General features: G+C 46.3%; 1 protein-coding gene across 2 annotated transcripts in view; it reads right to left on the reverse strand.

Moving 5' to 3' along the window:
- Positions 1-14,705, reverse strand: part of nyap2b (neuronal tyrosine-phosphorylated phosphoinositide-3-kinase adaptor 2b) — a 29,982-nt gene extending 15,277 nt beyond the window's left edge. Inside the window, exons 1-3 of one of the 2 annotated variants that reach the window (XM_055867533.1) lie at positions 13,813-14,705; positions 10,103-10,306; positions 1,193-1,515 (exon numbers count right to left, since the gene is read on the reverse strand). In XM_055867533.1, coding sequence (XP_055723508.1) covers positions 1,193-1,515; positions 10,103-10,281 — 502 coding nt within the window. In that variant the 5' untranslated portion in view covers positions 10,282-10,306; positions 13,813-14,705. The remainder of the gene's footprint in view (positions 1-1,192; positions 1,516-10,102; positions 10,307-13,812) is intronic. The other variant, XM_055867534.1, reaches the window with a different exon arrangement.
- Positions 14,706-27,555: the final 12,850 nt, after the last annotated feature.

The following is a 27,555-nucleotide window of genomic DNA, read 5'->3' on the forward strand; positions in this document are numbered from 1 at the left end:
AGGCTTAACGAGTCACACCAGGACATCAAATTCAGATCTCTCCGGATGTGACCCATTCTCGGAGCACATTCTCTTGCAAAATGTAAACTGGATCTTTGTGGGCTTTAAGGAGAAAACGGATGAGCAGACACAGTAGAACACAGACACTGTAGAACACAGACACTGTAGAACGCAGACACTGTAGGTTGCACAGACACTGTAGAACGCAGACACTGTAGGTTGCACAGACACTGTAGAACGCAGACACTGTAGAACGCAGACACTGTAGAACGCAGACACTGTAGAACGCAGACACTGTAGGTTGCACAGACACTGTAGAACACAGACACTGTAGGTTGCACGTGCTGCGGGGAGGCATTTTCCAAGCGGTTAGCTTTCGACAGCGCATCAAAAATGAGACCGGTCACTTTGCACGCACCCTTCCAACCTCCTCAAGCCTGAATGAGTTAGTAGAGTCGGGTTTGTGTTGCTGTGAAATCCACAGGAGGTTGGTGACACCTTAGTTGGGGAGGACGTGCTCGTCTTAACGACTGGAGCGGAATAGGTTGAACGGTACCAAATATATCAAACACATGGTTTCCGTTTCGGACATTATTAGGAGTCGTTCACCCCTCAGCAGCCTCCTGTGGTGAAACCACAAGCGGGGGGGGGGGGATCTAATACTGCAACATGTCCATGAGGGGAGGAAAAAGTATGATGATAAGAAAGCCTGCACGCACATCCGCCATCCAATAATAGTGGGACAAATTGTCCGACTGGGCCTACGTAAACCCCATTCACGACCATCAGGAGCAGTGAGATTGAATGGCCAAGCAGAGCCTCACTCACCGGCAGCCAATGTTCATCCGCGTTGCTACACTCAACCTCATGTACACTCACTGCACTCTGGCTTGTAAAGGGCTCATTCAATCCCACTGCAGCGGACGGTCATTTGTTTACGGAGTGTGGGCCAAATTGTGTTGTTGTTAGGTAAAGTCAGACAGGAATGCTGTACAGTGCTGTCAGACTTAAACCACTCAGTGCGTATTGTAGTGTTTCTCAGAGTGTTTCTCAGGTCTTGTGTGTTTGTGTAGTTGCGTGTTGGGTAGTATTTTTTCATAGTTGTGTACTAAGCCCATGTTGCCTTAGCTACGTTGAATTACAGGCTATAGCTAGGTAGTTTGCTTAGCTAGCCGTGCCATTCCATACTTACCATCACAACTGTCCGGATTGGCCCTGCAGCCCCTACAGACCAAGGTGGGGCTGTGGTCCACTGTCTCAGAGGAAATGCTCAACTTGGTAGCCGGGTCCCTCCTGGGTTTGGGTGGGGGCTGCTTGCGGGACGTGGGGCTGCCCACTTCCTCCTCCCCACCGCCATTACTGCCCCCACCCACCGAGTGTAGGGACTGGGAGCGCACAGCGAAGCCCGGCCCGCAAGCAAGATAGGGGGGCACGGGCATGCGCTCCGGGGGGGGTGGCATTGTCATGGAGCCCATGCGCAGGAGCTTCCCCTCAGTCACCACCTCTTCGCCCGTCCTGAGGGAGAGAGAGAGAGAGAGAGAGAGAGAGAGAGAGGTTTATGTTATGATACATGACGACTGATCTGGAATCTGATAGTATAGGTGTTCGTGTCATAACGCACAACGGTACGTAGAAATATCTTCCCATTCGACATAGAAACAATTTATTATGGATGGAAAAACAAGCAAATGAAACCACACTGAGCACTATAAAGACGAAATGTATTGCTTTCAAATCCAAAATGATTGATCCAGAAATGATAAACAATAAATCGATCAATCTTTCATTCAAACAGTTGTAGTAAGTTACTGTGACAAAGATGAATCTATAAAGATAATTAGAAAACTGAAAACATCCCCGATACATCAGTCCTTCCCTCACCTCTGGAGGTCTGCCCTTTCACAAGAACTAGAACCACAAATAGCACACAGAGGTCTACTTCGATGTTTGTTTGTGCACGTGTGTGTGTTTCCGCTTGCCCTACTCTCTGTGTGAGTGCTCAAATGATGCGAGCGTCAACAATGAGAGCCACATTAGTGCCACTCAGCCGAGAGAATCTCTCTGTGGGTAGCCATTGATTTGTGTTTAACCCTGGGCATGGTTAGCTCGGCGCTCCCAGCCGCAGAGACACAATGACACAATGGAAGTCTCCCCACTCCAGCCACCATCGATCCCTCTTTAAAAACATGGATGATTAGCCTGAATGGAGTGGTTCATGTGGCAGGATGGGGCTTTAACAGTCACAGGACTGTAGAGTTGATTTCTGACTCTCTTACTGCCAGATGGTGGGGACTTTAGCTTCATTTCTAGTACTATTTCTATTTATTTAGAAGGTCACCAGCAAACAGAATATATCACGGCGAAAGTTTAAATAAAGTTTGGAGATGATGAGGCGGACAAAAATAGGAAGTAGTCTAGTTATGGCCTCTGAATATTGGTTTTGGTCTTAATTATTATAGCCCTATATCATCAGATATTGTCAGATACGAAAATGTGTTGATTGTGGTACAGTATATGGTCAACACCTTGAATTCATTTTTTAAAAATCAGAGTAAATACCTGTAAGTCAATTGAACACAACAAAAACAAATAGCCTAACAATTATTCTCTCTCCAACCACAAAACTAGAGAACTTTTTTTGCACATGCACACACCCACTCACACGGTGGCCATTCAAACTGCTGTGCATCCTCCGCTGTGTTAAATACGTACCTCCCTACTCATGCATCTTTCTCTGTTGGTGCTCAACTACAACTCAAACACCTCGTTGCACCGATGCAGAGTTTTCACAATGTCCGTGGATGAGAGTTGAACCGCATGTAATGCAACCCTGGTGGAGACAGTACTCCAGTTGCAGAGTGCCTCTTTGAAAAAGTTCGAAAATTGTAATGATCAACTTTCCAAATTGTTTTGGACAATATAGAATGAATGTCCCATCAAGACCAATTGGACAGAAACAGTGATGTTGATATATTAGTATTTTAAACCGTTTTTTGTCCAGTTATTGTCATTGAGGGGAATCGATCATCTGCACTGAATCAGTTAGTTATAGGAAAACCAACCTAAAACCTTTTCTGTTTTTGGTATCTTTTAGTGGTTTAGCCCACATAGTGGAAATTAAGTCCAATAGTTTATCCATACATTAAGTCAATGCGTCAGTCAAAATACAAAGTTGGAAGATTATTGTGACATTAAGTGGCATTGTGTGCATACAAATGCTTGAATACATGCATGGGCGGGGGTGGGTGGATGTTTGCGCTTTATGTGTGTGTGACTTTGCTGACTCCCACTGACTCCAAGCCAGCTGCTGAGCAGCAGGAGCTTGCAGGGCTGGGTTCATTGGTCAGGGGCTTAACTTTGCCTAGCAACAGGGTACCCACGGAAACCAGACACAAAGCCTGCTGCTGTCCAGCTCCGCACAACAAACGAACACATGAGAGACTACAACTCCCACGTCCTAAACTTCCATCTGTAGTTATTAAAGGAAAAATCCACCCAAAACCATTCATTCCTAAAATTCACAGTGTTAAATAACACTAATATTGTGAGAAAAATATTTTTTTATTAACAAATGTTTAATTTTATTGAAATACTAAGATTGTATGCAACATCTGAAAATCGTTGTGGAAAACTGTTTCAGATCTAGTCGACTACAACACGCGCAATGCTCTCTCAATGGGCTGGCAGGCTAGCAAGCTAGGTAGCTAGCTAGCAAATGTAGCTACACACAACAATACCAAAGTCAATATCAGCTTGTGAAGTAGCTAGTTAGCTGTAAAATCGCCTAAACAAACAGCACTATAAATGTAGGAGTCTACAATCTCACCATGTTCAATCTACAGATCGGTGTGCCTCGCAGAGTCTGACATTTGCAATGGCCTTGCAATGGCACCATGCAATGCACCCTGGACTGAAGAGGCAGACAAATAGGAGACATGTGGAGGACCCATTGTTAAATTACACATTTCTCAAGGTAGGAATTTTGGAAAAATATTAGAAATGGCTCCTGCGTTATGACATCAGCCAGTATTGAAATCTGACATGTATGACAGACGTTTTAGTAATCTAAAAGTCGTATTCCTTATTAACTTCCAGTCTAGTGAGAGCAGCTTTATCGCAATGCTATGTCATTGCGAATTTCTGCATGCTTGAACGGCAATAGCTCAGATACACACGAAGACATGAAATGACCCCAGGAATCGATAGAACATCGCTCAGAGATGTAGCATTCAAAATGGGGGACTCTTTCCTTGAACCTGTAGACCTCCCTTGTGTACAGCTATATGAGACCTACCCTCCTCCTCCAACTATCAGACCTATCACACACCACCTGAGGGTTCCAGGACCTCAGGTTATGAATCATTGCGGTGGACCGTGCCAGTCACGCTCATGATGGAGGTAGCATTGAGCCGGCATTTTCAAGACCAGGGAGGGAAAAAAATCACACAGCTCTCAGTGTGTATTCCTGGTCATGCCTTGTGCCCAGAGGAGCTTGGCACCAGCTGATGTTACGTAGCCTAGAAGACAGTGCCTGTTTCAAACACTCTCTTTAGTACTTCCCTATTCTTTTTTGACCATAAACACACTAACCATGGTATCTGAATGGCAGGAGTTATTTTTTTCCCCCATGTACACTGTTAAAAATAAAGGTTCAAGTTGAAACCAAATAAGGTTCTTCAGGGCGATGCCATAAGGCAGGGCTGCCCAACCCTCTTCCTGGAGATCTACTGTCCTGTAGGTTTTCAGTCCAACCCTCATTTAGCATATCTGATTCAGCTAGTTAAGGTCTTGTTGAGCAGCTAATTAGTAGAATCAGGTGTGTTCAATTAGGGTTGGACTGAAAACCCACAGGACGGTAGATCTTCTGGAAGAGGGTTGGGCAGCCCTGCCAAAAGGGAACCATTTTAGGCTCTCTGAAGAACCTTAAATGGGATGGTCCTTTGAAGAACCACACACACTTAACACCTTATTGTTGAGATGAATTTGCATATTTCTCATGGTGCCTTTCAAGTACATTTTTGAGTTACCAGTACCACCAATGACTGTGTTTGCTAGTGACAGAGACATGGTTGTTGCGTTCATACATTTTCAGTCCTGTGGCCTTCACCATGTGAAATCCTAAGTGAATGTGTTATCATTAAACATTTATTTTTTAACACAGCATAATTCATAAGGCTTATTTTGAGACCCTAGTTTTACCCTAATACAGTGGCCTGAAACTCATGGTTTACAGGCCACATCAGGCCTGAAAGTCACATTACGCTGTCTTGCAAAGTGATGTGTAATTCCTATTGGAATCCAGGAAGAGCGGGGACAGCCAGAATTTGCTTTTAGAACGACTGCCATGGTTAGGAAGACTAAGATATGAGATGATATAAAGTGGAACAATCATTTCAGTAATGGGTGCAATAGCCTCAGTCCATAGTAACAGATTGAATTAGTTTACAAAAATGTATGTTATTTATATTTGAGTAGAATACGATTAATTAATCAATCGTGTACATGCAAAAACATAGATATTGAAACAAACAATTCTTAAAATACACCTGCAGTAGAGCATGCTGGGAAATATGATGACGATGGGCATGGTTTTGGTTCAACTTTGGTTATCGTCACCAACACTGGGGTTATTTTACACCACTGAGTGTTAATTTAACTCTTTACGGTGTTAATTTAACTCCTGAATCAACACAAAAAAATGTCACACAGAAAAATCAACACTAGTTAATACTGGCCAATTTGCTGTATGCTATGAAAGGTACACATCTGCAGGCTTCCATCTGTTTCAAGAACCTTTAAGAATTCAGAAGAACTGTAGATGTCCCATCAAGAACCCTCCACTTAACTCAAAGGTTCTTTCTCGGCCAAGAGTTCCCCAAGGAACCTTACCAGCTGAGGAAGAACCCTTTAAGAACCTTCATTGTTTTCAGTGTAGTAAATCAAGTAACGAGTTGTAGCTTTTGCTTTGAACTCATAAACGCTGCAGAAATTATTATAATAATGTCGTCACATTATCCTTTTTCATAACCATTTGTTACTTCATTAGAATTAGAAAAACGTTATCCACACAATGTGGAAATATGGCTTCACTATAACATGGTGGTACTTAATTCATATACTCTGCAGAAATGACAATAATAATGTCATCATAATCATACGTAATAATAATTAAGCTCTGCTCGCTCACACACAGGCGTCTGCAGGAAAGCACTCATGAACATAAACACATACAGAACTGTGTATGTACCAGGTGTGTAACTGGTGGAGTGTATGTGTGTGTTATTTATAGGATCTTTGCCTTGCCCAGTGATTGGCTGGAACTTAGACCACAGGTGGACATGGAACAGTTGGATGAAGGGTTGTCGTCGGGCAGTTCTGGCTCTGTGTCAGTAGGCTACTTGAGTCTATGTGACATTGAATGCACGATAAGACACCAATAAAATAACAGAACTAAGTTTGTGTGTGAGGTTTGCCGTGCATATCAATCTGTGTGTGTGTGTGTGTGTGTGTGTGTGTGTGTGCATGCATGCGCACGTGTGTGCGTGTGTGACAACACACACTGAGTGTTATGGACAGACTTTTTTTCCCTTACAATGAATCTCACACATAAACCCAATTATTTTGTTTGTTGGTGACATATTGCACATTCCAAGTCACATAGAGACACAAGTAGACATAGAACCAGAACTGCCCGACAACAACCCTGTGTGTGTATATCCCTGTGTGTGTGTGAATAACTATTCCTTCAGATACAATGGAAACACAAGTGAGATGGCATTGTAGGCAGGAAGACCCTCCTCACTCAAACCAACTTGGTGATCTGATTGGCCTGCGGCTGTTCCAGCTGTCACCAGGCAGAACACATCTCCTGCTAGCGAGCTCTCCACACTTAATCTCTTTCTAACAGGTTTCTTTTCTCTCCCCCTCCCTCTCCTCTGTCTCTCTCTCTCGCTCTCTCTCCCGTTCTCCCTCGTTCTCTCTCTCCCATTCTCTCTCGTATCTCTCTCTTTCTCCCCCTCTCGATCTCTCATTATTTTTGCTTCTCTCTCTCCCTCCATCAGTTACTGTAAAAATGGGTCGTCTCATTGACCTACTTATAGGCCTCGTCAAAAATCCAGCAATTTTTTTATACTCTTCCTCTAGCTACTGTGTATTAATATTTTACATTGACAACAGCTGAGAGACAGATAGAGAGATATCAGGACACTAGATAGCACTTTCCTCAAGGCAGCACCTCCCTTGGAATGGGTACAAAGTTAGGATGACTTCAGACTCGCTGTCGGCGTGCCAGGTAACTTTTGCTGCAATGTGTTTAAGTGAGAAGTTCTATGAGTTTCTTGTGCACTCCACAGAAGGTTTCGTCATACGACTGGAGGACCTAGGACTTTGTGCTTTAAAACACGCACTATTGGTTTCTCAAATAGAACTTGCTCATGAACGCTACTCATGTAAACGCCGTTGTGCATAGAAACATTGCAAGTGCAGAGAACATATACAGTTAATGAATGGAAAAAAGTTACACTGCTGGCACCTACTATAATATTAGGAGTCAACTGTAGTTGATGTCAGATTTACTATCAGAAGAAGACACTAAATGGCCAAAGCTGCACATATACTGCACATACTCGACACTCTCTACAACATGTGCAGAGCTTAACAGGTGAAAGCAATCAATGCCATACAAGGCTTAAATAGTGATGACTGTTCAGAATTGCAACACATTTCCTAGACCTAGAAAATGGTTGCAAACACTTGCAGAATGAGAATCTGTCGAGGAACTCTGCTACCACTGTTAACAAGTAGCATTGGAAAGCGCACACAACCCGACGCCTCTCTATCCACCTGCTGTCATCTTTTATGGGCGAACCGCCTACTTGTTCACACACAACCAAAGCACGCCGTCTCCACGTGCTGCCCACGTCGTGCAGCCACTTCCTATTCGCTCAGCTCCCGGACACCACGTGGTGCCGCTAACATAGCCCCAAGTAAGGACAACCAGTCTCCTCTGCCTCACTTTCACCTGGACAGAGGGTGAAAGAGGACGCAAACATTTGCAAGACACTACTGACTATTCCAATGCAAATTCCAATGCTTTGTAGGAGTGTTTGTAACCACTGTATCGGACGACTGAGATTACAAACTCTAGGTTAGTAAATAATATTATGTACAGTATATATGACTGGTTTTGAGTTTTGGCCCAATCTTGGCCCAAACTCTTCCATCATTAGCCAGCTAACAAATATAGCCTATAGTTCTGTTGATAGACCCTACGTTAAAAACAACCTTAAACCAATCACACACTTGTGCATTTATGTCCAATAGTGAACGTGGGCTCATCCATCAATTTTATGATCACAATCTCCCTAAATCTAGCCTGGTCCCAGATCTGTTTGTGCTCCTATGGTTGTTGTCATCTGTTTCTGCCGTCTTGCCAAGTCCTATTGTTGTTGCCATGCCAAACATTGACCATAAGGGTTGGCTGTACGGCACAAACAGATCTGAGACCAGGCTACCTTAAAACTACTCTCCATCAAGTGGAGCAGGCAGGGACGACCTCTAGCCAAGGACAAGTCCCAAATAAGTCAGTAAATGATAAATTAACTCTACTCCGTAGAGAGGCCCGCACCGACACACTGGCACCCCAAAGTATAGCAATATGCAATGGCTTAAGGGACACACACACACTGTGAGCTCTTAAAAGAAGGGACTGAGGCCATGTTACACACTCAAAACTCACACACACACACACACACACACACACACACACACACACACACACACACACACACACACACACACACACACACACACACACACACACACACACACACACACACACACACACACACACACACACACACACACACCGCATACAGTACACACATCCTTTCCTCTCTGTTGTGTATTGAAACTCAACAGTGTTGACCAACGCAGGACAAGCCATTGCTCCAAATCAGAATGGCACACCACAGCGCCGGGCGGAACTTTTACAATCCTAACATCGCTGAGCCTCTCACATTAAGCTCCCGTCTCCCCTGTTGTGTTTTTGTATCGCCGACGTAGTGGCGTGCACCGTGCACACTAAACGATGTGGCGCAGACGTGGGCCACACACTATAAGATTATTCCCTTTGTGGTGAGGACTCTCGATACCGCGCTGTCTCAGTAAAACAAGGAAGTGTTTAGATAGCTCGAACGAGCTGTGGCTCAAAGCAGCCTCATAACCGTTTTCAGTCTGACATTCACGCTTGCGATACAGCGTTGAAATATCTAGCCAATACATTTTGAATGTAATAACATTGTGTGGTTAAGAGCTCGTCAGAGTCATTTCCCCTGCTCGAGTGTACACATTCTGGGTGATGCGGAACAACGTCATCATCGCACTGGCTACTGCCGATCGCAGTTCTCAAGTCCTGCCGTTGCACGTCTCACACGACAAGAGCATTGCGGATTTCGTGCAGATAAATTCGAACATGTTTCCAAATATTGGGACGTCTGAGACTGCTCAAAGACGGGTCAAAGCCCTCAGATTGTGTCTCTGACTCGTTCGCATTAAACGAGTGTCGGCGGCGGCCGCTCGCCCCGATTGGGCGACGACATGGGGATTTTGTCTCCGATCTCAAAAACTTCGGGGCCAAGATCACATTGTGTACACCCAGCTTAAGGAAATGGAATTCCGAAGGCCTTGAAAGATTGGACAAGGTGCCATAAGGGGTGGTTTGGGCCTGCTTCATTGTCTTGGAGGCTTGGGTTAGCTGTAACTGTAAGAGGTCCGTGGCATCGGCAGCACAGTGCAACAACTTAAGCCTGTGACTTTACAAGCATGTCATGTAGAAGTGAATCTATATATAACTGGACAAGCATGCGGTGTGTGTGTGTCCGTGTGTGTGTGTGTGTGTTTTGAGGTGTATTATAAAGATGCACGATGGTCTTTGATGCTTTGTTACATGTAATGTTAAGTCCTCACACTAGTATGGTGTGACATCTCACATCTATAGACAAGCATGACGTGCCTGTGCATGTGTATTATTTCTCAAAGGTCTGCGGCCCAGGTTTTGGAAGGAGTGTGCTGTAGGTGTACGAACACATTTTAAGCCTCCTACCTCTTTATGGCTTCCTCCTGTTTTCTCTTCTTGTCGTTTTTCTCCTGTAGGTAAATCCTGTTCCTCTCATTCCTGGCGTGATCCAGGTTCTGAGAGACCAGCCCGCTGTAGGCTCTTAGTCCGCTATCTTCAACATACTGGAGAAATCTCAGAGTTTCTTCCTCTTTGGAGCTCATCATTCTTCGCAAGCGATCCGGCAGCCTTCTACGAGAGGAACATAGCGTAGTGTTAATGACATATATGGCATAGTGGCTCAGTGACGTTTACGGTGGCTGGTGGCTGTGTATGGGCGGGGTTTTTTTGCTTATAAAGGGTTGTTAGTATTAGTGGTAACAGTTGCGTCATGGCTGCGACCACAAGTTTCATCATGTTCCCCCCCGGAGCATGGGAAACGTATAGTACAAACGCACAACTCTGAAGGGGCCCTACAATCTAGTCGCTCTGATAAATGGCTTCAATGGATCAAGAACTTACGGATGAAAGAAGGAAACCAAATGACACAAAACCGAATGACAGTAGCCTTAGGCTTAGGATGAAGCAACATACAGTACTGAGAAGTCCTTCAACGTCATGTGCTGTGCATACAGAATATCAGGCATTATGTTACTGGATGCATTCATGTGCATTGCTGTGGTTTGTGCTGGATTTACACGTAGAACTGCTGCGATTCCTGATCAAATAATCTGGCTTGTGCTTTTGCCTGCTTCTCCACCAGATTATTCTTTATAAGATTCCTCCACAAACAGTTGTGCGTCACAGGCGAGCTGCGTGAAGGAGGATGCTCCATTGAAAAAAAAGACTCTTCCCTGACGTCTGCTCGACTGTTATCCCTTTGCTTTCGCTCAAATGAGAAGAAGGGACGGTGAATACAGCACTGTTTGCAGCCACATCCAAACACACCATTGAGCATCTAATGATGTGGTGTGCGATTCAATGTGTGCGTAGATGCAGAGTGTACACTGTGCATAGATGCTGTTTGAGAGGGAATGTGTGTATACCGGTATGTGTGTGTGCAACAGCACAGTGCATCCCGCAGGAGTCTGTAGCAGAAGAGAAGACAACGCACACTTTTATGTAGGTCAATGTTTTCAGATAAGCCTAAGAGACTCATGCTGTTTACGTGTGAGCGGCACTGAGTGGACTGTGTGTGGAGTGGGGGGAGGGGACCTGGGGGACAGTGTGTGTGTGTTTGTGTGTGACCGTGTATGAGCACATATGCATGTGTCTGCGTGTGTGTGTGTGCGTGGGTGTGTGTGCGTGAGACTGTGTGTGTGTGTGTGTGTGTGTGTGTGTGTGTGTGTGTGTGTGTGTGTGTGTGTGTGTGTGTGTGTGTGTGTGTGTGTGTGTGTGTGTGTGTGTGTGTGTGTGTGTGTGTGAGACTGTCTGTCTGCCCATGTGTGCATGTGAGACTGTCTGTCTGCCCATGTGTGCATGTGAGACTGTCTGTCTGCCCATGTGTGCATGTGAGACTGTCTGTCTGCCCATGTGTGCATGTGAGACCGTGTGTGAGTCAGAGAGGTTGGAGAGCAGCCAAATGGATGGCATGGCTAACTTAGAAAGACCAGAAAATTGTCTGGCACGCTATACCTCTACTGTCTGTTCTGTCTGTCCATGAATAACCTCGACATTGGGGTTAGTGAGTTTAACTGCATGTGGGGCAGTTTGTTCCGGTTTGCTCCAGAGACTACTCATTTTTAAAGGGCCCAGTTTTGAATCAGTGTCACAGAGAGACGAGAGACAGACCTAATTTACAGTACTGTGTTTTAGCTCGTAGCTGGAGCGCTACAGTTGATGCTGCAGAATTGCATCTCATAGTTGAAGTTTATCATTGATGCACAGGCACAGAGTATGGATATGGATATGTAAAGTGGATGTGTTCAGTGCAGAGGTAAAATTCTGTCAGTGACAGGAGAGGGGGGGGGGGGGAGCTATGCAGGATTCAAACACTGCTGGAGCTGAATTAAGCCTGCCTCTGTAATCCCTGTAAGCCTGCAGCGCTGTGCAGCGCTGGAATCAGCTTGTTTATCACACTGTTTTTTAGTAAAACCTTGCAGCCCTGTTTCTCCTCCTATGGTCCTGCACAGTTCATCTCTTCCCTTTCTTTCACCTCTTTCTCTTATCTTTTCTCTCTTTTAGATCAGCTATATCTGTTGAAGAAGCTCTCTCTCCCGTGGGTGCAATTTTATCACTCAATCTTTTCTCTTAAAATGGAGTTTTGCCGCTCCGAACCTAACCCACATCCTCTCTTTCCCTCACTATACCTCACTTTGTCTTGCCCTCTCCATCCTCTCCTCTCCTTAGGTGACATTGACTGCAACAGTTGGTCATCCGAAATGGCCTTTTCTCAAAACGGGAACGAAAGTGGCACACTGCGTCCGTATCTAGGCAACGGTGGCACTGGGGGTATGGGGATATTCTCGAGCGGTGTCAAGATTGCACAGCCAGCTCAGTGAAAACCATCACTCATCATACAGAGGATCAGGTAACAAAGGTGAACCCTATGAAATCAATGGCACTGTTTGCTGACGACACAACAGTGGTAGACCTGATCACTGGCAACAATGAGACAGCCTATGGGGAGGAGGTCAGAGACCTAGCAGTGTGGTGCCAGGACAACAACCTCTCCCTCAATGTGAGCAAGACAAGGGAGCTGATCGTTGACTACAGGAAAAGGAGGGCCGAACTGACCCCCCATTAACATCGACAGGGCTGAAGTGGAGTGGGTCGAGAGTTTCAAGTTCCTTGGTGTCCACATCACTGATGAACTATCATGGTCCAAACACACCAAGGCAGTTGAGAAGAGGGCACGACAATGCCTTTTCCCCCTCAGGAAACTGAAAAGATTTGGCATGGGTCCCCAGATCCTCAAAAAGTTCTACAGTTGCACCATCAAGAGCATCCTGACCAGTTGCATCAGCGCCTGGTATGGCAACTGCTCGGCATCTCACCGTAAGGCGCGACAGAGGGTAGGGTGTACGGCCCAGTACATCACTGGGGCCAAGCTTTCTGACATCCAGGACCTATATACTAGGCGGTGTCAGAGGAAGGCCCAAAAAATGTTCAAAGACTCCAGTCACCCAAGTCATAGACTGTTCTCTCTGCTTACGCACGGCAAGCGGTACCGGAGCGTCAAGTTAGGACCAAAAGGCTCCCTAACAGCTTCTACCCCCAAGCCATAAGACTGCTGAACATTTAATCAATGGCCACCCAGACTATTTACATTGACCCCCTCTTGTTTTTACACTGCTGCTACTCGCTGTTTATTGTCTATTCATAGTCACTTTACAAATTACCTCGACTAACCTGTAAATAGCCTCGTTATTGTTATGTCATTTTCTTGTGTAAAATTGTATTACATTTCTTAACTTTTGTTTATTTAGTAAATATTTTCTTCACTCTATTTCTTGAACTGCATTGTTGGTTAAAGACTTGTAAGTAAGACCTTCACGGTAAGGTTTTCTGTTGTATTAGGCATAGGTGACAAATGCGATTTCATTGGATAGGTTAGGGGAAGGTGTGTGTGTGTGTGTGTGTGTGTGTGTGTGTGTGTGTGTGTGTGTGTGTGTGTGTGTGTGTGTGTGTGTGTGTGTGTGTGTGTGTGTGTGTGTGTGTGTGTGTGTGTGTGTGTGTGTGTGTGTGTGTGTGTGTGTGTGTTTGTGTGTGTGTGTGTGTGTGTGTGTTCTTGTGTGTGTGTGTGTGGTGATACTTACAGTGGAGCTGTGTCCCTGCTGACTTGAGGAGGGCCAATGCGGTGTTCTCCAGGTGAGTCCAGTGCGAGCCGCTGAACAACTCGGACAGATCCTGGAGCATCTGTGCAGAATTCCACTTAAATCCACAGGGAAGTCCAGTAGCCATTGTACGCTCCCGACAGTAAGGCTTGCTCAGAGGAGTCCTCCAGGGCCGGGGCAGTGGCCAGTGGATGCCCAGACCAGTGCTCCCTCCCCTGGGTAGCCGGAGAGACCCAAGCCCCCTGTCCAAACGATGCTAGACTCCAACCCAGGGGCCAGCTTCACACTCATCTGCACATGCTACAGAGCACGGGAGGAGGCAGCAGCACTGGACCAGACCCTACCAGCATCACACACACATCCTCACTGACAAACAGACAGACACAAACAAGCCTCGCACACACTCCTCTTGACTTGCAGCCACTTTCTGCAGAATGAATTCACACGCCGAAGTTGACTTGTTCTTCGTGGCTTTTTCTGTCCGATGAACTCTCGCTTTCCAGGTGTGTGTGTGTCACAGGTGCAGTTTGTGTCCGTAGTTGAAAAGAAGAGCGGTGTGTGTATGTGTGTGTCAGGGGGTGTTCAGTCGGAGCATCCCTCCACTGCCTCTCTCATCCACACAGAGCTCCTCTCTGCTAGCCTGAGCCACAGCAGATGAGTCCAGGCTTCAGAAGTGTGGATCACAACACAAAGAACACGCCTACTCTACCTTCCTCTCTCTCTCTCGCTCGCTCGCTCTCTCTCTCTCACTTTCTTTCTCTCGCTCTCCCTCTCTCTCTCTCTCATTGCCGTACTGCACTCACTGTGTGTCTGAATGTGTTTTTCTCTTTTCAGCACCACGGAGAGCTCTCTAATCAGCTGCCTGGCATTGTGGGTTGGAGTAGAGGGGGTTGGGGGTGGGAGGGGCATTGGTGCCTCCGCTGCTGCCAGGGTGTGTCCTCTTTAGACACAGCCCCCCCCTGCCCTGGCAACCACACTACCGCTCCCTCCCTCTACCCCCCCCCCCCCCCCCTCTCTCGTTCAGCTTGTAAACAAGCCTGGGATACACACAAAAACACAGCACACAATGAATACACTGACTTACATTCACATGTATGCATTCATACATCCATACCAAACAAACCAACAACTCTGTATGCACAAATGGAACAAAAACAACAAATGCACATAGAGAAAATGTCAGAAAGCACCCAAAAAACAAAACCCATCTGCAAAACACAACTTCACCCCCCCCCCATTAGTTAAAGCGCACTCTGCACAAACACGCAAAGAGGAAATCTATGTTAAGGCTACACATCCCTGGTGCGCAACTCAGACGAATGGACACACAAACAGGCACAGTTAGAGTTTGAGGTTGTGTTCTTGTGTGTTTGTTATGAGATGCTACTGCCGCTAGTGCTGTGTTTACAGATAGTCATACTGTAAACACAGACATCCAGACATTGCTTTCCATAAGGACATAGGGTAGTTGTTTGTGTGATGGGAGCGCTCGGGTACAAGGCGCGGAAGCAGCGGGCTTTTACGGCTGGATTAACACCGTATACACAAAAGGATTAGGGTAGCAGCGATCTGTTGTTTTCATCAACCCTACCCTCCGTTCCCCTCGCCCGCCCCCCCTCCCCCTCCCCTCACTTTCCCCCTCCCTCCATCCCCCCTCTGTCGGTCTCGCACTCGGCTGCAGAAACAAGGAGTCCTGCAGAGGGGGGGGGGGGGGGGGGGGGGGGGGGGGGGACTGTATCAGAGGCGACCACAAATTAGTTTACAGAAACAAATGGGAATTTAGGGTGTATTAACTGCTGTCCCTAATTCAATTAGGGACAGCAGAGAGCAGAGCAGATAGGGAGCCGCGGAGGCTCAGTTGTCTTGCAAAGGTTGGTCAAAATGTACGTCTCTCCACGCAAAGCTTAAACCATGTGGACGCACAACTTCTAGTGGTTGATCAATTGTATTGCAAGCTAATGTTGTTATTTTGGGGGACTTGGGGGTATTTGGTGGATGGGAATTATAATAAAAACATTCAAATGTAGGCCAAATAGATGCATTTGCCATTGGTAATGATATCGCAAAGCAGCATGTAGCCGAATAGGCCTATGTTTGTGTCACGTTCCTGACCTATTTATGTTAGTTTTGTGTGTTAGTTGGTCAGGACGTGAGGTTGGGTGGGCATTCTATGTTATCTGTTTCTATGTTGTTTTTGGTTTGCCTGGTATGGCTCTTGATTAGAGGCAGGTGGTTTGCGTTTGTCTCTAATTAAGAGTCATATTTAGGTAGGGCATTCTCACTTTTGTTTGTGGGTGATGTCTTCGTCGTTGTCGATGTGTTTCACTTACGGGACTGTTTGGCTGTTCGTGTGTTTCGATGTAACGTTCCTGTCCGTGAGTTTACGTTTGTTATGTGAGTTTATGTTCAGGTTCCGTTCTACGTCGTTTGTTATTTTGTAAGTTTTGAAAGTGTTTGTTTTCGTTGTCATCGGTGTTCGTTATAAAATAAAGATGGCATATTTCCCAGACTCCGCATTTTGGTCAGAAGATCCTTCTCTCCTCACCTCATCTGAGGATGAGGAAAGCGACAGCTATTACAGAACCACCCACCTATCCAGAGCCAAGCAGCGGGGTAAACGGAGTAAGGGACAGCGCAAGAAGGAGGAATGGACTTGGGACGATGTATTGGACGGTAAAGGTTGCTACACATGGGAGGAGATCCTGGCTGGAAGGGATCGCCTCCCATGGGAACAGGTGGAGGCACTGAGGAGAGCAGAGGCTACTGGAGTAAAGAACCGGAGTTATGAGGGGACGCGTCTTGCACGGAAGCCCGAAAAGCCCGTGAGTAATTCCCTAAAATTTCTTGGGGGGGGGCTAAGGGGTTGTGGGCCAAGGGCAGGTAGGAGACCTGCGCCCACTTCCCAGGCTAACCGTGGAGAGCGGGAGTACGGGCAGACACCGTGTTACGCAGTAGAGCGCACGGTGTCTCCTGTACGTGTGCATAGCCCAGTGCGGGTTATTCCACCTCCCCGCACTGGTAGGGCTAGATTGGGCATTGAGCCAGGTGTCATGAGGCCGGCTCAACGCGTCTGGTCTCCAGTGCGTCTCCTCGGGCCGGCATACATGGCACCTGCCTTACGCATGGTTTCCCCGGTTCGCCTGCATAGCCCAGTGCGGGCTATTCCACCTCGCCGCACTGGCAGGGCGACCGGGAGCATTCAACCAGGTAAGGTTGGGCAGGCTCAATGCTCAAGAGAGCCAGTACGCCTGCACGGTCCGGTATTTCCAGCGCCACCTCCCCGCCCCAGCCTAGTACCTACAGTGCCTACATTACGCACTAGGCTACCAGTGCATTTCCAGAGCCCTGTTCCTCCTCCACGCACTCTCCCTGTAGTGCGTGCATCTAGCCCGGTGCCTCCAGTTCCGGCCCCACGCACTAAGCTACCAGTGCGTCTCCAGAGCCCTGTACACACTATATATTCTCCCCCTACTAATCCTGATGTGCTTGTCCTCAGCCCGGCGTCACCAGTGCCGGTACCACGCATCAGGGGTAGAGTAGGCTTTGAGGATACAGTGTGCCCTGTCCCTGCTCCCCGCACTAGTAGGAAGGTGCTTATCATTAGCACGGTGCCTCCAGTTCCGGCACCACGCACCAGGTCTACAGTGCGCCATATCCGGCCAGAGCCATCCGTCTCACCAGCGCCATCTGAGCCATCCGTCTCCCCAGCGCCATCTGAGCCATCCGTCTCCCCAGCGCCATCTGAGCCATCCGTCTCCCCAGCGCCATCTGAGCCATCCGTCTCCCCAGCGCCATCTGAGCCATCCGTCTGCCAGGAGCCTGCAAAGCCGCCCGTCTGCCATGAGCCTGCAAAGCCGCCCGTCTGCCATGAGCCTACAGAGCCGTCAGCCAGACAGGAGCCGCTAGAGCCATCAGCCAGACAGGAGCCGCTAGAGCCGTCAGCCAGACAGGATCTGCCAGAGCCGCCAACCAGACAGGATCTGCCAGAGCAGCCAACCAGACAGGATCTGCCAGAGCCGCCAACCAGACAGGATCTGCCAGAGCCGCCAACCAGACAGGATCTGCCAGAGCCGCCAACCAGACAGGATCTGCCAGAGCCGCCAGCGAGCCATGAGCAGCCAGAGCCGTCAGAGAGCCATGAGCAGCCAGAGCCGTCAGAGAGCCATGAGCAGCCAGAGCCGTCAGAGCGCCATGAGCAGCCAGAGCCGTCAGAGCGCCATGAGCGTCGAGAGCCGTCAGAGCGCCATGAGCGTCGTGAGCCGTCAGCCTGCCATGAGCGTCGAGAGCCGTCAGCCTGCCATGAGCGTCGAGAGCCGTCAGCCTGCCATGAGCGTCGAGAGCCGTCAGCCTGCCATGAGCGTCGTGAGTCGTCAGTCAGCCATGAGCTGCCCTTCAGCCTGAAAAGGCTAGATACCCAGAACTGCCCATCAGTCCAGAGCTGTCTCTCTGTCCGGAGCTGCCTTTCAGTCCGGAGTTGCCCCTCTATCCTGATCTCCCTCTCTATCTTTATCTACATCTATAGTCTTATCTATCCCTCTGTCTTGGTTTATCTCTCTGTCCCGGTATTGTCACTATTAGATTTGTTATTAGGAGGATTTTGTGGGGGAAGTAAGAGGGTGGACATTCTTGAAGGGAGGGGGCTAGGATGGATTATGGTGGGATGGGAACCGCGCCCGGAGCCTGAGCCACCACCGTGGTTAGATGCCCACCCAGACCCTCCCCTAGACTTTGTGCTGGTGCGTCCGGAGTTCGCACCTTGTGGGGGGGGGTACTGTCACGTTCCTGACCTATTTATGTTAGTTTTGTGTGTTAGTTGGTCAGGACGTGAGGTTGGGTGGGCATTCTATGTTATCTGTTTCTATGTTGTTTTTGGTTTGCCTGGTATGGCTCTTGATTAGAGGCAGGTGGTTTGTGTTTGTCTCTAATTAAGAGTCATATTTAGGTAGGGCATTCTCACTTTTGTTTGTGGGTGGTTGTCTCCTGTGTCCGTGTCAATGTTTGCACCATACGGGACTGTATACGGTTTGTTCATTTCATGTAGTCTGTTCATTTCGTTCTTCACGTTGTATGTAAGTTCGTCGTTCAGGACTGTCTACTTTCGTTTTGTTATTTTGTTAGTTTATAGTGAAGTTCGTGTTTTCGTCTTGTCTTTAATAAATCATTATGTCTTCACAATCCGCTGCGCCTTGGTTCCCTCAATACTCCTCCTTTTCGGTTGAAGAGGAGGAGGATTATCGTTACAGTTTGTTTTACTTTTCTTATGTAGGCTTAAATCATAATCATATTGCGGGACATATTACTGTCCTTACTTTTCTGACATCAAAAGGTCAAATAAGTTTATTCCCGCTACACAACAAAAATGAGTCTACCCCTTTATCCATTGTTCATTCAATAGCCAAGCATGCTTGAAAGTAAATCGAACAGTAGCCTATTTAAACTATTCAACTGTATGTGCAGGCTGCAGTATTGCTGTGCAATAGGAGCGCAACATCATAGCCTATTTAATCTCAGAGCCTATACCAAGGCAGGAGAAAGAAAGATAATCATGTTTTGAAAAACAAAATATTGAACAATATACACTACAAAGTATGTGGACACCCCATTTAAACGTGTTAACCCTCGCAAGGCTGCTGGCCCAGACGGCATCCCTAGTCGCGTCCTCAGAGCATGCGCAGACCAGCTGGCTGGTGTGTTTACGGACATATGACTGAACTAAATGACTACCGCCCCGTAGCACTCACTTCTGTCATCATGAAGTGTTTTGAGAGACTAGTCAAGGATCATATCACCTCCACCCTACCGGACACCCTAGACCCACTTCAGTTTGCATATCGCCCCAACAGGTCTACAGACGATGCAATCGCCATCACACTGCACACTGTCCTATCTCATACCTATGTAAGGAATACCTATGTAAGAATGCTGTTCATCGACTACAGCTCAGCATTTAGCACCATAGTACCCTCCAAGCTCATCATCAAGCTGGAGGCCCTGGGTCTCAACCCCGCCCTGTGCAATTAGGTCGTGGACTTTCTGACGGGCCGACCTCCAGGTGGTGATGGTAGGAAACATCTCCACTTCGTTGACCCTCAACACTGTGGCCCCACAAGGGTGCGTGCTCAGCCCCTTCCTGTACTCCTGTTCACCCACGACTGCGTGGCCATGCACGCCTCCAACTCAATCATCAAGTTTGCAGACGACACTACAGTGGTGGGCTTGATCAACAACAACATGACGAGACGGCCTACAGGGAGGAGGTGAGCACTCGGAGTGCGGTGTCAGGAAAACAACCTCTCACTAAACGTCAACAAAACAAAGGAGATGATCGTGGACTTCAGGAAATAGCAGAGGGAGCACCCCCCTATCCACATCGAAGGGACAGCAGTGGAGAAGGTGGAAAGTTTTAAGTTCCTCGGTGTACACATCTCAGACAAACTGAAATGGTCCACCCTCACAGACAGTGTTGTGAACAAGGCGCAACAGCGCCTCTTCAACCTCCGGAGGCTGAAGAAATTTGGCTTGTCACCGAAGACACTCAAACTTTTACAGATGCACAATCGAGAGCATCCTGTCGGGCTGTATCACAGCCTGGTACGGTAACTGCACTGCCCTCAACCACAAGGCTCTCCAGAGGGTGGTGCGGTCTGCACAACGCATCAACGGGGGAAAACTACCTACCCTCCATGACACCGACAGCACCCAATGTCACAGGAAGGCCAAAAAGATCATCAAGGAAAAACCACCCGAGCCACTGCCTGTTCACACCATTACCATCCAGAAGGCGAGGTCAGTACAGGTGCATCAAAGCTGGGACCGAGAGACTGAAAAACAGCTTCTATCTCAAGGCCATCAGACTGCTTAACAGCAATCACTAACTCAGAGAGGCTGCTGCCTACATTGAGACCCAATCACTGGCCACTTTAATAAATGGATCACTAGTTACTTTATACAAGCCGCTCTAAATAATGCAACTTTAATAATGTTTACATATCTTACATTACTCATATCACATGTACATACTGTATTTTATACCATCTACTGCACCTTGCCTACGCCGCTCGGCCATTGCTCATCCATATACTTACATGTACATATTCTCATTCACCCCTTTAGATTTGTGTGTATAAGGTAGTTGTTGGGGAATTGTTAGATTACTTGTTAGATATTACTGCACTGTCGGAACTAGAAGCGTAAGCATTTCGCTACACTCGCATTAACATCTGCTAATCATGTGTATGTGACCAATACAATTTGATTTGATTTGAAATTAGTGGATTTGGCTATTTCAGCCACAGCCGTTGCTGACAATTGTATACAATCAAGCACCCAGCCATACAATCTCCATAGACAAACATTAGCAGTAGAATGGTCCGTACTGAAGAGCTCAGTGACTTTCAAAGTGGCACCGTGATGAATCACGCTTCAACAACTCATCTGGCAGTCCAACGGACAAATCTGGGTTTGGCGGATGCCAGGAGAAGACTAGCTGCCCGAATGCATTGTGCAAACTGTAAAGTTTGATGGAGGAGGAATAATGGTCTGGGGCTGTTTTTCATGGTTCGGGCTAGGGCCCTTAGTTTCAGTGAAGGGAAATCTTAATGCTACAGCATACAATGACATTCTAGACGATTCTGTGATTACAACTTTGTGGCAACAGTTTGAAGAAGGCCCTTTCGGTGTGAAAGAACTTGACTGGCCTGCACAGAGCCCTGACCCCATAACCATCAAACACCTTTGGGATGAGTTGGAACAACGACTGCGAGCCAGGCCTAATCGCCCAACATCAGTGCCCGATCTTACTAATGCTCTTGTGGCTGAATGGAAGCAAGTCCCCGCAGCAATGTTCCAACACCTAGTGGAAAGCTTTCCCAGAAGAGTGGAGGCTGTTATAGCAGCAGTGGGGGACGAACTACATATTAATGTCCATGATTTTGGAATGAGATGTTCAACGAGCAGGGGTCCACATACTTTTGGCCGTGTAGTGTATAATATTGCAAAGAATTATGGGCTGTAGCATTTACTTTTAAATTGTTTGAATAGACAACCAATCTTGCAGAATGCGTAGCCAGTGTTTGGCACTCGCAATAGGTGGCATGCATATTTGGTTTGAAAAAGTCACTGCAAAAGATTAAAACATTCTACCTCCGCCACTACAGAAATGCGATTAAAATTAGACTTTGTGCTTTCTTTTAGAAACTGACATGGCCCAGTTCTAACATTTTCCAAATCATACAGCAAATGAGGACATTTTTGCTACCATAAATGGTGAATGGAGGGCATTTTCCAGGTGGGATTGTAGCACTCGTTCACGTATAGTGTGGCTCTTACTTATCAATGAAAACAATGTTGACTCGAAGTTGAAAATCAATGAACATCAATGTTGTTTGTTACAGTTTGATAAATGCCAATAATTTGTTGCGCACGCAAATCCTAGAATCTCAATTTTGTGAGAATAGGCCCCAGCAGAGGGGAGGAAAGAATCCTTGTAAATGTCCGTGCACAGTAGTGGGTAAGAGATTAGCTAGTGTTAGGATTGAGTTAGTTACAAGTTGTAGATCTAATAAATCTATTAATAAGAACAACCGAAAGTAAGTCAGCAGGTGAGAGTTAGGTTTGTTTATCTTGTCAGCTCTAGAAAACGAGCAGAACTCTACTCGAAAGTAAATAGGAAAACATTTTGTAGGTATGGTCCAGTACCCAAATGGAAAGTGCCTGTAAGTAACCTACTAAGAAAGCAGTACAATTCAAGGGCCAAGTTCTTTTCATGTTTTTTGTGCAGATGACATTGGTTACTCTTTCAACACAGATATTTGTCAATCACAAACTATACCTCCAGACTGCTATTACTACCAGTGGATATCATGTGCTTGTTTTTTTAGATGGCTAATCCGGCACAGTAATTGTACTTCAATGGCACTTCCATCATGAGAGCTAGTACTCAGTAACAGTATCAATCAAGAACTTTCAAATGAATCACAAGTGCTCTCTGTCACAAGGTACAGTATGCCATAACCAGATATGAGTTAAATGACAATGATTTCAAGATAATTGACCACACGTCAAATCTCACAACTTAATAGCCAGTCACTACCAGCTTGTTTGACTGTTTGTAAAGGAAACGTCAACCATGCTAATAATAATAGTGCCTTCGGTGGGCAATGCGGTTAACGGGACAGACACAAAGTCAGCCGACATCCGTCGCTTCAGAAGACGAAAGAAAAGGCCCGTCTGACTTTCTTCCCCCCTCAGCCTGTGTGTTCAGCACACAGGAACCGTTGACTCCCTGACGGAGGTCCGTGCACACAGACTAAAGAGAACAGAGTCTGTTTAAAACAGAACTATTTCCAATGAAGGGGTTTGGTCAATGTAACTGCAACTGAGGTAGGCTATTCTAATTCTGTAGTAACCACGGTCTTACCCGACCCCAGGAATAGAGATGGAATAGTTCTCCCTCAAGGATGTGCATGTACTTACTGTAGTGTAGATTTAAGTGATACATTAAGCATACATTATTGATTTGGGTCATTGATTTATTAGGGCAACTAATCAGGGATTTCCCAATATTGAATTTACTGTACTCTAGTGTTTTTACAGTTCAGCCGAGCACGTAACAATGTAAACGAATATTGATCTGCTACTGTAATTGGCAAATGATGTGGCTATAGGACAATTAGCCAATCAATCAAAAACAATTAAGTCATCAACTCGCATGTACATGTAACGTACTATGCACAAGACAATTAAATCGCGAGAGGAAACCTATTTTTCGTAGCTAGCTGTTGATCTCCACAATGAAGCGCCATAAACAGTGTCAGTAGTGTCTTTGTGTTTAGGAGACTGCAGAATGTCTGTCTGATATTAAAGTAGGCTGTCTGTCTGGTTTTTCTCTCCACACATAGGGACTGTTGGATGAGGATGAGGGCAGTGAGACGGTTGTGTTGAAGATGTCAGACTCTCATTAAAGTTTCAGGGCAGCTTACTTCCGCCCCTGTGGGCTCCCTTGTAAAGGGAAGCGTAAGCTTCCCAGTCTGGCCAGCAGCGCATGGACACCTGGCATACCACACACATATATACCGGAACACACGCACAAATACCGGAACATGAGCACACACAAAACCACATACTGGTAAACACATGCACGCACACAGGCATACACAAAAACACACCCACACATGCACACACTCACTTTTCCATTCATTCACATAGGCACAAAGTTGACCTCATTCTCACACACAAATACACACACATGCAGCGCATTCCACACACCCATATAGTCACAGCATTACCATACTGCTAGCATAGGCAGTTTTTGTAAACCATTAGAGCAGGGCAGTCCATTATGTAGTCAATATCATCGATACGTTAATACTGCTGTAGGCCTACGTCGTATCTTTGATGTCTATTTATGCTGTTTCACCGGACCCCGCTCAAAAAAGATATGGTGCATTCCACTGGCTTCAATCACTCTAAAGGTCCTCAGAATTCGTCTTCACGTTACAATACAGCATGTACCATTTACACAACCTTCTAACCTTTTGAACAATGTGGCGAAATGTATCAGGAATCAAGGTAAGACCCAAGTGCAGACCGTGTGAAGTAACAATGTTTATTGTAACAACAGGGGCAGGCAAACGACAGGTCAAGGCAGGCAGGGGTCGATAATCCAGAGGTGGGACAAGGGTACAGGACGGCAGGCAGGCTCAGGGTAGGCAGAGGTCAATAATCCAGAGGTGGGACAAGGGTACAGGACGGCAGGCAGGCTCAGGGTAGGCAGAGGTCAATAATCCAGAGGTGGGACAAGGGTACAGGACGGCAGGCAGGCTCAGGGTAGGCAGAGGTCAATAATCCAGAGGTGGGACAAGGGTACAGGACGGCAGGCAAGCTCAGGGCCCGGGACGGGCAGAGTGGTCTGGCAGGCAGGTACAAGGTCAGGACAGACAAGGGTCAAAAACCAGGAGGATGAGGAAAAAGAGAGGCAGGGAAAATGACAGGCGCTGACAGGACGAACACTGGTGAGCTTGACAAACAAGACGAACTGACAACAGACAAACAGAGAACACAGGTATAAATACACTGGGGATAATGGGGAAGATGGGCGACACCTGGAAGGGGGTGGAGACAAGCACAAAGACAGGTGAAACAGATCAGGGTGTGACAAAAATGTACATTTCCACTCAAATAGACATGCCTAAAAGTAATACATCTTCATGAGATGGCCATAAACAATACTTAGAAATGTTGCATAGTTATACAAAGGTCTGAAACTCACCTTTCTGGTAAAAATAGATATAAATTCCTGAGGTGTACAAATATGATGAAAATAATAAGAAAATACATCCTATTCAACAAAAGTAAGGGAATAGGATTTGAAATGAATTAAATGCATTCTAAATGTAGTAACAATCAAAATTATAAACTACCTTAATAGAAGATTAAAGCTTCTAATTGTGATCATCATTAATGACAGTTCAAATTTGGCCCCATTTCATACAACTGATAGCGGTGACCAAAAGAAAGTGGTCGTGTTTCAATTCTCGTGTTTCAATTCTAAGTTATTTCGTATTTTTTCATGTTGAGAGCTGAGAATCCGGCTGAGAATATCACAGCGAGATGAAACTGCGACTGCTGGATTCGCGAGACTGCCCCCATGAATATGCCGCCTCCCAGGCTGGGCTCCGTTGCACAGAGGGAGAGCAAATTGATTATTTGTCTGGATAGGCCAGACAACGTGACACATCACTCCCTATGCGAATGTGGAGTGTGAAACCTGACACTTCAAATGGTAGCAGACAGATGGCACTATAAGGCACTAAAGCCTGCAACGTTCACAGAGTGATTTATACACCAAAAAGTCAGTCAAAACCGGTCCAGAACTGCTTAAAGTCCCCTAAATAAGGGACACACAGTACACACAGTAGAGCGAGAGAGAGAGAGAGAGAGCAATGACGTAGTGACGTAGTGCACATATTTGCACATTTGTGACGTAGAGATATGCATCTTCATTTGATCACTATTTTGTTGATGATAATTTGGTGTATTCAAGGTTTAAAAAGCCTTCCAAAGCTTAGAATTTTCACTTGATACATTTTATGTTAGGGCAAATCAAGTCTGAAATTCTAAACCCCTACTATAAATTGTCATTAATTATAATACACACAATAATGACTTTTTCCTGTTGCTGCAGGATCATTTTTTCTGCTGTATCAAACTGGCTCAAGTTAAGATCCCACAACAGTAGTATGCAATTTTTGGGGACCACTTTTAGTTCATGGGCGCTACTTTCAAAGCTACTGGCAAAAAAAATATACAAACGTACCGGAGAATCTCTTTAACGTCTAAGAGCAGTTAGCCCACTCATTTAGAGATCCCTCGCCCCCAGAGATGTCAGGCAGAGACACGAACACAAAGACAACCCCCACTTCTCGTTAGCCAAGATGAAGAGGTGAAAATGGGGGTCCGAGGAGTGTAATCCCTCAAACAGGCGGCTGGGGGCTTGAATCCGGGGGGTTTAACCCCCCATAAAGTCCTTAAATCCCCAGTTTAGACGTCCAAAACGGATGGGCTGAAGCCCCATGCATGTCTCCAGACAGGCTGGACCCAGACAGAAGACCCTCCTCATCCCTGAGTGTTCAACGGATGGACACGCCGGAGGGAAACAGTGGTTGCGGAGTTGACCAGGAGATACAATGTGGTTACGGAGATGACAACCACGTGTGAGAGGTGCACTGTGGCTACGGTGTTGACCATTTTGAAATGAACTGTGGTCACGGTGATGACTATACAGGTTAAGCATAGGAGTCATTGGATATTTGTGTTAATGCACTGAGGTTACAGAGGTGACTGTACTAGGTGGTGTGCACTTTATGAAAGATACCAATGGCTGCCTTGGATTCCTATTTGCTCCTACTGTAGCCAGTTGTCTGGTAGGATGTCACAGTTACAGGTGCTACAGGCATGACATCATGAAGGTGTTGGCATGGAGAGAGAGCTTTGGGGACAGAAAGAACACAAGCCTAACAACTGCAGTTTGACTGACACAGAAGACTTTGTTGGTAAGTCAGTTAGCGATCTTCATTTTAGTGGATCTATAGGGTCACAATTGTTTTGTGTTTGCTTTGTAAGAAACAGCAATTCAACCACGCAGTCTATTCTGAACAGTGGATGTTGAGATGTGTCTGTTACTTGAACTCTGTCAAGCGTTTATTTGTGCTGCAATCTGAGGTGCAGTTAACTCTAATGAGCTTGTGGTCTGCAGCAGAGATAACTCTGACTCTTACTTTCCTGTGGCGGTCCTCACGAGAGCCAGTTTCATCATAGCGCTTGATGGCTTTTGCGACTGCACTTGAAGAAATGTTCAAAGTTCTTGAAATTTTCCGTATTGTCTTAAAGTAAATCCGGACTGTCGTTTCTCTTTACTTATTTGAACTGTTCTTGCCATAATATGGACTTGGTCTTTTACCAAATAGGGCTATCTCCTGTATACCACCCCTACCTTGTTACAACACAACTGATTGGCTCAAGAAGGAAAGAAATTCCACAAATTAACTTTAACAAGACACAGCTGTTAATTGAAACGCATTCCAGGTGACTGCCTCAGGAAGCTGACTGAGAGAATGCCAAGAGTGTGCAAAGCTATCATCAAGGCAAAGGGTGGCTACTTGGAAGAATCTCAAATACACTTTGATTTCTACATGATTCCATATGTGTTATTTCATAGTTTTGATG

This window comes from Salvelinus fontinalis, chromosome 17 (assembly GCF_029448725.1).
Source record: "Salvelinus fontinalis isolate EN_2023a chromosome 17, ASM2944872v1, whole genome shotgun sequence".
In the NCBI taxonomy this organism is placed as follows: domain Eukaryota; kingdom Metazoa; phylum Chordata; class Actinopteri; order Salmoniformes; family Salmonidae; genus Salvelinus; species Salvelinus fontinalis.